The sequence below is a fragment of the Chiloscyllium plagiosum genome, unplaced genomic scaffold (genome assembly GCF_037043375.1).
Source record: "Chiloscyllium plagiosum isolate Xiang-an unplaced genomic scaffold, Cpla_swu_hap1 HiC_scaffold_75, whole genome shotgun sequence".
NCBI classification, from domain to species: Eukaryota; Metazoa; Chordata; class Chondrichthyes; order Orectolobiformes; family Hemiscylliidae; genus Chiloscyllium; species Chiloscyllium plagiosum.
The window spans coordinates 50911-62747 of record NW_028270214.1 but is presented as its reverse complement, the minus strand read 5'-3'; the positions used below and the strand labels follow the sequence as shown (position 1 = coordinate 62747).

The window sequence follows — 11837 nt, the reverse complement described above, 5'->3', positions numbered from 1 at the left end:
TAATCCATCTGATTCTCCCCAATTTATATTTAATTTAATTCAATATTTATTCGGCAAGATTAATTTCTAGCATGGCATAGTAAAATTTGGATTCGACTCACATTTTATATTGCTACCCAACTCAAACTCCTCCTTGCTTCTCGTTAATTGTTTTAATGTAGTTAATTAACAAATAAGAACAATACCAACATAATTTTGATCATTGTCATGAAAGGTATACAAGATCAACACAAGCAACACCTCCTCCACCAAACCGAGCATGTGGTCAAACACACCATCAAAGGAGACAGCAAAATAACGACCATTTCCCTCGCTGATCGATATACAGAGCTTATCATTATTTTCACTCTGCGTGAACGGAGACTAGTGGAACATGAGCTCCTTTCCAGAGGCAGGGAACATGAAGAATGGCAGCGGAAGTACGTCACCAGTGAACTTGAAAAAATCCGGATTGATTAATTATTCAGGAGCCGTTTTGGCCACTCCAGCCTGTCTAGCACCACGGTGGTTAGCAGAGTGGCTGGCATTGGTAAGACAACAATGGTGCAGAGGATGGTCCATGAATGGGCAGCAGGAAACCTCGATCCTCAGTTCCAATTTGTTCTACATTTCACATTTTGAAATCTTAATGCCATCAACAGAGCCGTTTCTCTGACTGAAATGGTATTGGATCAGTACCCTTATTTAGAAAAGATAATTGAAGATATCTGGATGAAACCTGAATATCTTCTCTTGGTTTTTGATGGATTAGATGAGTACAAACACCAGATTGATTTCACTGGCCGTGTGGCTGGTGATGTCTCTGCGAATGACTGTGTTGCGCCTGACTGCAGATGTGAAGTTTTTGAAATGGTGCACTCCCTGGTACAGCAACAGCTGCTCAGAGGTTGTTCTGTGCTGGTTACCAGCCGGCCGACTGCCCTTGACTCATTGGAAAAGGCCAATGTCAACCTTTGGGCTGAGATCCTGGGCTTTCTTGCTGATGAAAGAAAAGAATTTTCCAGAAAGTTTTTTGGCAGTGAGCAACTTGCTACCAATGTTTTCAAACACATAGAGGAGAATGAGATCATGTACACCACGTGCTACAACCCTTCATATTTTTGGATCATTTGCTCAACCTTAGGTCCACTCTTTACACAGCTGAAGTGCAAGCAATCTCTTCCCAAAACCATCACTCAACTTTTCTCCATCTACCTTTCCAATCTGTTGGACAACCACAAGCGAGATGTTGAGGACCAGCGGATGGTTTTACAGCGACTCGGGGAGTTGGCTTACCAGGGAGTTTCGAAAAGGAGAATTGTTTTTAATGAGAATCACTTCATTCAGCATCAGCTGCAGTCCAGCAAATTCAATTCAGGATTCATGATGGAGATCTTGGAAAGGGATGACACAGCTAAAAACATTGTGTACACATTTCTACACTTTACCATCCAGGAATTCTTGGCTGCCCTGGCGCAGTATTTGAGTCCAAAGCATCAGAACGTGGTGGAAATGCTTCACTGTGCCTTTAAGAAGGATGATGGTTGGTTTGAGATTTTTATTCGATTTTTAGTTGGTCTTTCAACACCCACTTCATCCCGAAATCTGGAACCATTCCTGGGTCCGCTGTCTCATTACACGACCTGTCAGGTGATAGACTGGCTGCAGGCCAATGTTCAGGCAGAAATCAAAAACATGGACAGAGTCACTGGAAAGAGGAAACTGCTGAACACATTCCATTATTTGTCAGAGTCTCAGAATAGAGCTTTCGTCCAGAAGACCATTGGATCTGTGGAACGTTTGAACTTTGGGGACTCCAATCCAAAGAATGCACTGAGATTGAACCCAATGGACTGTTTTGTAATGTCTCATGTTGTACAACTTTGTGAATCAGTGATGGAGTTGAATTTGGAGAAATGTTATATTCAGGAGGAGGGGATCAAACGATTGGCCTCTGCAATCCACAAGTGCAAAGTTCTAAGGTATGTATTGATCCGGGTGAAATTAGATAACATGTCTGCAATGACCCATTGATTTTCTCTTATAAATTCCACCTGATATGAATTTCATAGAATCTCTACAGAGCAAAAAACGGTCATTTGGACCATCTAGTCTGCAACAACCCTCTGAAGTGCATCCCATCCAGACCCCTCCCCTATCCCTGCATTTCCCAAGGGACATGAAAGGCTACAGAAAAGATTTAGAAGGATGTTGCCAGGGTTGGAGCGTTTGACCTATAGGGAGAGGCTGAATGGACTGGGACTGTTTTCCCTGGAGCATTGAAGGCTGAGGGTGACCTTATATATAGAGTTTATAAAGTCATGAGGAACATGTTTAGGGTAAATAGGCAAGGTCTTTTCCTTGGGATCTGGGAGTGAGAGGGAAAAGATTTAAAAGCTACTTAAGGAGCAACTTCTTCACACAAAGGATGGTGTGGGTATGGAATGAGCTGCCAGAGGAAGAAGTGGTGGAGGCTGGTGCAATTACAACATTTAAAAGGCATCTGGATGGGTATATGAATAGAAATCATTCAGAGGGATATGGGCCAAATGCTGGCAAATGTGATTAGATTAATTAAGGATATCTGGGCGACATGGATGAGTTGGACCAAAGGGTCTGTTTCCTTGTTGTACATCTCTATGACTCTATAACCCATCTAGTCTGCACATCCCTGGAAACTATGGGCAATTTAGCATGATCAGTCCATCTAACCTGCACATAGTTGACTGTGGGAGGAAACTGGAGTACCCAGAAGCAACCCCCGCAGACACTGGACGAATGTGCAAACTCCACACAGTCATCCAGGGGTGGAATCAAACCCAGATCCCTGGTGCCTCGAGGAAACAATGCTAACTGTTGAGCCACTTATCACTATAGTAGCTGAATCACAATTACTATTCGTTTTTTTTTGAGAGTCAAGGAGTTTTCCATGCTTTTTATTTATTTTTAACACTACTACTGCATTGACCTTGATACTGAGTGCTCTAACTATAACAAAAAAAAGCACCAGGCTGACTTAGTTGGTCTTACACTGTGAGACATTCAAAGCCACAAGGAGTCTGGCAGAGTCTTTAACTAGTGCTATGACAAGGAAACAAAGAACCGAGCCAAATCATCGTACCTCTGTGTTCACAACAGAGTAAAATTAAAACCTTCAAAGATTTTAACCTCAGCAATTCCTAACCAGGCTTTATAACCAATCGCAGACTCTGTTGATAATGAAACCTAGATGGTAGGTTAATAACTGAAACAACAAAAAAAAGTAATTTATTACCAATATAGGAACTTTAGCAGAGCAAACTTAAACAACAACGTTTGAAACCAATAACCTTGTTTTCAGGGCAATTCACACAAAAGACAGACAGACAGACAAATAAACACAGTGAAGGGATAATTAAAATAAAGTAACAAAACTGGCCAGATTAAGTGGTTTTCATATCTGACTCTCAATGTATATTTGATGGTTTCTTTGTTAATTTTCTGAAGATATCGATCTGTGCCACCTTTGAATTCACTCTGAGGACTGAAATTCTGAAATAAAGTGGAAGGTTAGGCAGGGAGCATTTAAATCTTCATGCTGTAACATCAATAGCTAAATTCATTCTCTCAAAAACACAGTCCCAAACACCAATTTAAACTGTGATCTATGCCTATGTTTGATCATTTCGTTCCCTCCCAGAAACAAATGGAAATTGCTGTTCTGAGGAAAGCTCATTGGACCGAAATATATCTATCCACAGATGCTGCCAGACCTGCTGCACATTTCCCTCAATTTTTGTTTTTGTTTCTGTTTCTTATGTCCAGTATCCACAGTTCTTTTGATTTTATGTTGTATCCCAGGCTTGTTCACAACAATTCCCAGGTACTGGCCTGGTCAATTCCCAAACATTTCTTATCTGGTTCAATGTGCTGCTCTCCCACTGTGCTGAAACATCTACAGGATCCTATTGATCAAGAGCTAACCTGCCATTAACTGTGAGACCCCACCTCTGAACAAAGAGCAGCTTGTTTGTTGTGCTGAAACACAAGTTGCTGTTCCCAATCCAAAGATCATTTCCAGCTCATTGCAAGTTCACAGCTACAAAAGTTGGCGAAGGTTTGAACACTAATCCTAAGAGGCCCTCAATTAAATGAATAGACCTGGCGTGTGACTGAACACAGTTCACTGACAGAGAATAGCAATGGAGATCAGGTGGCAAATCAAACTGTTGAACCCAACCTCTGTCACCAATTGTGTGCCATTGCAGAGATGAATATCATCCTTTGTAGTTTACTTTTACAAACCAAAGCTAATCTGATAATGTATTTGACCCAACCATTCACTAGATAAATAGTAAGTGAATGCTGTACCTAGTTCAATGCAGAATACGTTGCTAACACAGCAAGGCTGCCATTCATGTATCTGAAACTGTTACGGGTGAGGTCAGGGTGGGTTTGAAATAGAGGTTCAACAGTCTGTGATTTACAGGAGGCATGATCTGCCCTTTGTGGTAGCACAAAATTCACCATTCACCTCAGCAGCAGGGAGATTGGGCAGCTCATCACCACATATTTTATATGACTGTTGGGATGAACGATTATCCATTCTGCTTGGAACTGAAAACATGGCTTGTGTATTGGTAAATGCATCAGAGAAGCAGGAATTTATTGATTGATTGATGTCTATAAGTCTTTTTCTTTGTTGTGTTATCCAAGCAGGGCAATAATGCCTCACAATTAACCAATGCTTTTACTCTTTGCTGGATTACATATGGATGAGTTCAATGGAATATAATTGCACAAATGTTTTTAAAAATTGGATATAAGACAATCAATTTTCTGTCTTGCGTTCAACTTGTCATAGAGTCAAATAACATGGAAACAGACCCTTTGGTCCAACCAGTCTATGCTGAACATAATCCCAAACTAAACTAGTCCCACCTTCCTGCTCCAGGCCCATATCCCACCGAACCTTTCCTTCTCATGTATTTATCGAAATATCTTTTAGAGTCATAGAGTCGTAAAGATGTACAGCACGGAAACAGACCCTTCGGTCCAACCTGTCCACGCCAACCAGATATCCCAATCCAACCTAGTCCCACCTGCCAGCGCCCAGCCCATATCCCTCCAAACCCTTCCTATTCATATACCCATCCAAATGCCTCTTAAATGTTGCAATTGTACCAGCCTCCACCACATCCTCTGGCAGCTCATTCCATACACGTACCACCTTCTGTGTGAAAAAGTTGCCCCTTAGGTCTCTTTTATATCTTTCCCCTCTCACCCTAAACCTATGCCCTCTAGTTCTGGACTACTGAACCCCAGGGAAAAGACTTTGTCTATTTAGCCTATTTATGCCCCTCAATTTTGTAAACCTCTATAAGGTCTCCCCACAGCCTCCAATGCTCCAGGGAAAACAGCCCCAGCCTGTTCAGCCTCTCCCTATAGCTCAGATCCTCCAGCCCTGGCAACATCTTTGTAAATCTTTTCTGACCCTTTCAAGTTTCACAACATCTTTCCAATAGGAAGGAGACCAGAATTGCACACAATATTCCAATAGTGGCCTAACCAATGTCTGGTACAGCCGCAACATGACCTCCCAACTCCTGTACTCAATACTCTGACCAAAAAAAGAAAATCATACCAAACGCCGCCTTCATTATCCTATCTACCTGTGACTCCACTTTCAAGGAGCTATGAACCTGCACACCAAGATCTCTTTGTTCAGACACACTCCCTAGGACCTTACCATTAAGTGTATAAGTCCTGCTAAGATTTGCTTTCCCAAAATGCAGCAACTCGCATTTATCTGAATTAAACTCCATCTGCCACTAATTGCACCCATATCCACCACTTCCTCAGGAACTACCCTCTGAGTTTAAAAAAATTTCTTCTTGTGACTTTTTTAACTCTTTCTCCTCTCACCTTAAAAATGTGCCCCTCGTCTTGAAATCCCCCATCCTCGGGAAAAGACACCTACCATTTAGCCTTTTTATACCGCTGATGATTTTATCACCCTCTGAGGTCACCTCTCAACCTCTTATGCTCCAGTGGGAAAAAATCCCAGTCTATCCAGCCTCTCCTTATAACTCAAACCTGCCATATCAAAGCTTCCTGGTAAATCTTTTCTGAACCTTCTCCACCTTAACAATATTCTTCTTTTACCTAAGTGACTATAACTGGACACGGTATTCCAGAAGAGGCCTACCAATGCAAACTTCAAAGAATTATGTACCTGAATCCTAAGCTCCCTCTGTTGTACAACACTGTCCAAAGCCCTCCCATTAACTGATTAACCTCTCCCCAAGTTTGTTGTATCAAAATGCATTTATCTAGATTGAACTCCATCTGCCATTTCTCAACCCATTGACCCATTTTGTCAAAATCCCTTAGAAAATCCTCTTCTTTACTATGCCACCAATTTTGATATCATTTGCAAACTTACTAACCATGCCTTCTGTATTTTCATCCAAATCGTTTCTATAAGTGACAAACAAAAGACAAGCCAGAACCGATCGCCGTGGAACATCAGTGGTGACAGGCCTCCAAGTCTGAAAAACAACCCTCCATTTTGTTTCCTGCTGTTCAGCTAATTTTGTATCCAATTGGCAAGCTCTCCCTGAATCCCATGTGTCCAGTTTTGGGTTAAAATATATATTCTATTTCCAGGTCATAAAATAGGTAGTGAATAATGAGGCCATCTGGCCAATTATGTCTGCACTGGCTCCTTAAATGGCCTACACACTTCATCCTATTCCCTTCCTCTTCCCTCAAAGCTATCACGTTTTCTCCTTCAGGTATATATCAAATTCCTCTTTTCAGAGTTGTGCTGGGTTGTGCTGTCAATAGCCTTTCAGTTGGTGAACGAGTAACAGCAATTTACTGAGTAAAATATATGATAACTATACACCTCTCATTTTTCACCATTCAAGCAATTAATTTACTGTTTGAAATATATGTTTACTGGTCACCAACTAATTCAGTGAGAATAGTTATGCAAGATTTAAATCTGCTTTCTAATACTGCACAACACTATTCTATCTGCCCATGCCTCAGTGTGTCAATGAGAAACAATTGGATGGAGTTTCTGTAAGGTGAAGTTTATGTTATGTTAATCGGAGAGATTTCCCACTTCTTGATTGTTTTTTTTTCTTGGCTGTTAGGCTGAATGACAATAACATTGGAGATACAGGAGTCAACATTTTGTCTGCATCAGTGGCGCATTCGGAATGCAAAACAAAGCGATTGGAGTAGATAATCTTCCCAACATTAACCCCAAATTTTATGTGCAATGATTTGTGGCAAGTCAGGAATTTGCTGTATCTTTGGCATGACCACTGTTGAAAATAAAGGGGAAGGTGAGGACTGCAGATGCTGGAGATCAGAGTCAAGAGTGTGGTACTGGAAAAGCACAGCCAGTCAGGCAGCATGCGAAGAGCAGAATCGATGTTTTGAACATAAACCTTTCATTAGGACTCCTGATGAAGGGTTTATGTTCAAAATGTCGATTTTCCTGCTCCTCGGATGCTGCCTGACCGGCTATGCTTTTCCAGCACCACATTCTTCGATCTTGCTAGACTGCACCTGGAGTATTCTGTTCTGTTCTACACAACAAGTATATATTAGACTGCAATCAAATTTCAACAGGAAGATATTAGGGAGAAATTGAATCAGAATCTTTTTGTGGAAACTACGGTCACATGGTAACCAATGGAGATGTTTAAAATGCTGAATGATGGGACAGGGTCGTTAGCTAAAAAATCAAGGAAAGAGCATTATTTTAAAGTTACAGTTAAGCCATTCATTCAGGAGCCAGTTCAAACAACACTTCTTCCAACTAGAGAAGCACAATTTTCAGATTCTCAACAAAAAGAGTTGTTAAGTTTCAGAGAAGAAAGTAAAAAAGTTGTTATTTTTTTTGTTCAATTAATACAATTTGGCCTAAGCTGATGTGTTTACATCTCACGTTGTTACAATGCTTGAGGAGAGATGCAGGGCATCGAAGAAAGGAAGAAATGTCTCATGAAAAGGATTACATGGATCATGAACATAAGGTCTGAAGATAGATTGCAAACATTGGATCTGTCTCCATTAAGGAAAGGAAGCTGTGATGTAATTTGAATGAAGTATTAAAAATGATAATGACAGTGGAAAGAGTCGGTAGCAATAAATTGTTCACTGCCATGAAATGGTCAAGTATGTCAGCACAAAAATTCAAGAAATTGCCAAAAGAAGCAAGAACAATGTGAGATAATCTTTTCTGCACAGTGACTGGTTAAGGTTGGAATGTTGTACCTCACTCACCTCATGGCAGAGGCCGGTTCAACTGAAGTGTTCAAAAAGGAATTAAACTTTGGTCTGGAAAGGCCCAGTGCACAGGGATACGGAATACAGAGTGGCAGGAAGTGAATTGCTCATTCGGAGCCTCGAATCACCTCCTCCTGCACTGTACCCTGTTTGGTTCTGTGAGGCTGTAGGTACGCATATTCTTTTCAAAATTAAGAGCGATGTCTTTCAATTAAGGAATAATAGTGTTAAAGACTAAAAGCATTAAAGTTAATTGATTATTAGTTCGTCATTACTGAGTCAAATAAAATGAAAAGGAGGCTGATGGTTCAAGAGCTTTCTCACTTTTAGATTAGATGAGATTACTTACAGTGTGGAAACAGGCCCTTCGCCCAACAAGTCCACACCAACCCGCCGAAGCGCAACAGACCCTTACCCCTACATTTACACTTTACTAATACTATGGGCAATTTAGCATGGACAATTCACCTGACCCGCACATCTTTGGACTGTGGGAGGAAACCGGAGCACCCGGAGGAAACCCACGCAGACACAGGGAGAATGTGCAAACTTCACACAGTCAGTCGCCTGAGGCGGGAATTGAACCCGGGTTTCTGGCGCTGTGAGGCAGTAGTGCTAACTACTGTGCTACTGTGCAGCCCACTTTGTTATGATGATCCAATTATTGCTCTTCCTTCTCAGTAGAATTTCTTTTATCTTTTCGAGCTATGTTGAAAACTGATTTGTAATTATCAATCTTTAGTTTGCTGGATAACAATCTGACATTTGCTTGCATTGAAGACCGGAGGATGGCATTTAGTCAGAGCGAATCATTGTCAATGTTATATCTGGATGTAAATAAATTCACAGATGATTGCATTCCGAAAATGAGAAACTTCATCATCAACTGCAAGAATTTGGAGCTATTCAGTGAGTGCATATGTTAAAACATTAAACATTTCCATTGTATTGTAAACAATAATTTCCTTAAGTCATGTCCACAGCAAGTTCTTCAGGTGTGCTTAACATATTAATTCACCGGAACATAAAAAATCAGAGCAGCAGCAGGCCATTCAGCCCATAGACCTTGATCTATCATTATATATACCAATGGATAATTATCCAACTTTGAACCCGATTCCTGTTTTCTCCTGGATATCCTTGACCCCTTTAACCCTTAAGAACTTTATTTGCCTGGCGTTATAGAGATGTTCAGCATGGAAACAGGCCCTTTTGTCTTACTGTCCATGTCAAACAGATACCCCAAATTAATCTAGTTCAGATGGAGTTTAATTTAGATAAATGTGAGGTGCTACATTTTGGAAAGGCAAATCAGGGCATGACTTATACACTTATTGGGAAGGTCCTGGGGACTGTGCTGAACAAACAGACCTTGAAGTGCAGGTTCATAGTTCCTTGCAAGTGGATTCACAGGTAGATAGGATAGTGAAGAAGGCATTTGGTATGCTTTCCTTTATTGGTCAGACGACTGAGTATAGGAGTTGGGAGGTCATGTTGAAGCTGTACATGACATTGGTTAGGCCACTTTTGGAATATTCTGTGCAATTCTCGTCTCTCTCCTAGAGGAGAGATGTTGTGAAACTTGGAAGGGTTCAGAAAAGATTTACTGTTGTCAGTGTTGGAGGCTTTGGGCTGTATGGAGAGGCTGAATAAACTGTTTTCTCTGGAGCGTCAGAGGTTGAGGGGTGACCTTATAGAGGTTTATAAAATAATGAGTACCAAGGTTAGGGTAAGTAGACAAGGTCTTTCTCTGGGATGGGGGAGTCCAGAACTAGAGGGTGTAGGTTTAGGGTGAGAGGGGAAACATTGAAAAGGGACCTAAGGGGCAACCTCTTCATGCAGAGGGTGGTGCGTGTATGGAATGAGCTGCCAGAGAAATGGTGGAGGCTGGTACAATTATGACGTTTAAAAGGCATCTGGGTGGGCACAAGAATAGGAAGGAAATGGGACAAGCGCTGGCAAATGGAACTAGATTAGGTTAGGATGTGGAGCTGCCAGTGTTGGACTGGGGTATACAGAGTTAAAAATTACTCAACGCTATGTTGTAGTCCAACAGGTTTAATTGGGAGCACTAGTTTTCGGAGCACTGTTCCGGACAACCACCTGATGAAGGAGCAGTGCTCCGAAAGCTAGTGCTTCCAATTAAATCTGTTGGACTATAACCTGGTGTTGAATGATTTTTGGATTAGGTTCGGATATCTGGTCAGCATGGACGAGTTGGACCGAAGGATCTGTTTCTGTGCTGTACATGTCTCTGACTTGTTATGGACCGGGCCAGACGCCCTCAAAACATTTCAAGAAAGTAGTCCAGACACTAACATTGCTCGTTGTTTTAAGAAGGTGTAAAGTGGATATTCCAGGAGAGGTGCCACTGGTCAAACCACTTCATTTTAAACAAAACCAAATTTATTTACAAGATTACCCAATGAAATAGAAGCAAAAGAGAACCGAATGCAGAATAACCTCACCTATCCAAAAACCAAACAGACTTTACCTGTTGTTCCCTATACTTGCAACAATCCCCATAAAAACCTCATTGCACAAAAGGTAGCATCAAACACAGGGTCTTACAGGAGAGAGATGTCAGACAGAGAGGATCAGCACAAACCTGCTTCTTTCATGTAACTGTTTCTTGGATCAGCAGCCTCAAAACGCTACCTGTCTGCTTTCAGTGAATAGCCAAACTTCCAAAACCAAATCAAACCAGAGAAAAGCTGAGCTGGTGAAAGTGACCATTCTCCTTTCATTGCACAAATGTCTTTTAAAAATAAAACTTTTTGCTGGAGGCAGTATCTGTAGCTATAATTAAACTCACCGTAAAACTCTTCAAAACCCAAACCTTTTGGAACTTGTGTCTTTTACGATCTCTCTGGGGGGGGGAACAAAATCAAGTACAACAGAACCTTGTTAAAGGAGCAACATCATCACAGACTCTATTTGACAGCATTTGGCCCTAATCCCCCTCAACCCTTCGCATTCATGAACCCATCCAGAGGCTTTTTATATGCTGTAATTGTACCAGCCTCCACCACTTCCTCTGGCAGCTCACTCCAATCTCATACCATCCCTCTGTGTGAAAAAGTTGCCCCTTAGGACCCTTTTAAATCTTGCGCCCTCAACTTAACCCTATGCCCCCTAGTTTTGGTCTCCCCCAACCCTGGGGAAAACATCTTGTCTATTTGACCATACATGCCCCTCATTGTTTTATGAACCTCAATAAGGTCACCCCTCAGCCTCCCATGCTTCAGGGTTAACAGCCCGAGCCTATTCAGTCTCTCCCTCAAGATCAAACCCTCCAACCCCACCAACACCCTTGTAAATCCTTTCTGAACCATTTCAACTTTCACAGCATCCTTCCTATAGCAAGAAGCCCAGAGCTGCATGCAGCATTTCAAAAGTGGCCAAAGCAATGGCCTGCACAGCCACAACATGACGGACTAAAGCAAAGAAATACAGATAGTAGAAACCTGAAACAAAAGCCAAAATTGCTGAAGAAACTCAACAGGCCTGACAGCATCTGTGGAGAGAAAGTAAAATTAATGTTTCAAGTCCAGTGATTCTTCTTCACAGCT

General features: G+C 41.5%; 1 protein-coding gene across 1 annotated transcript in view; it reads left to right on the top strand.

Annotated features, from left to right (window-relative positions):
* Positions 1-660: 660 nt before the first annotated feature.
* Positions 661-11837, top strand: part of LOC148134107 (NACHT, LRR and PYD domains-containing protein 3-like) — a 43341-nt gene continuing 32164 nt past the window's right edge. Inside the window, exons 1-2 of the mRNA XM_087985684.1 lie at positions 661-1961; positions 9008-9174. Of these exons, the coding sequence (XP_087841810.1) occupies positions 661-1961; positions 9008-9174 (1468 nt within the window). The remainder of the gene's footprint in view (positions 1962-9007; positions 9175-11837) is intronic.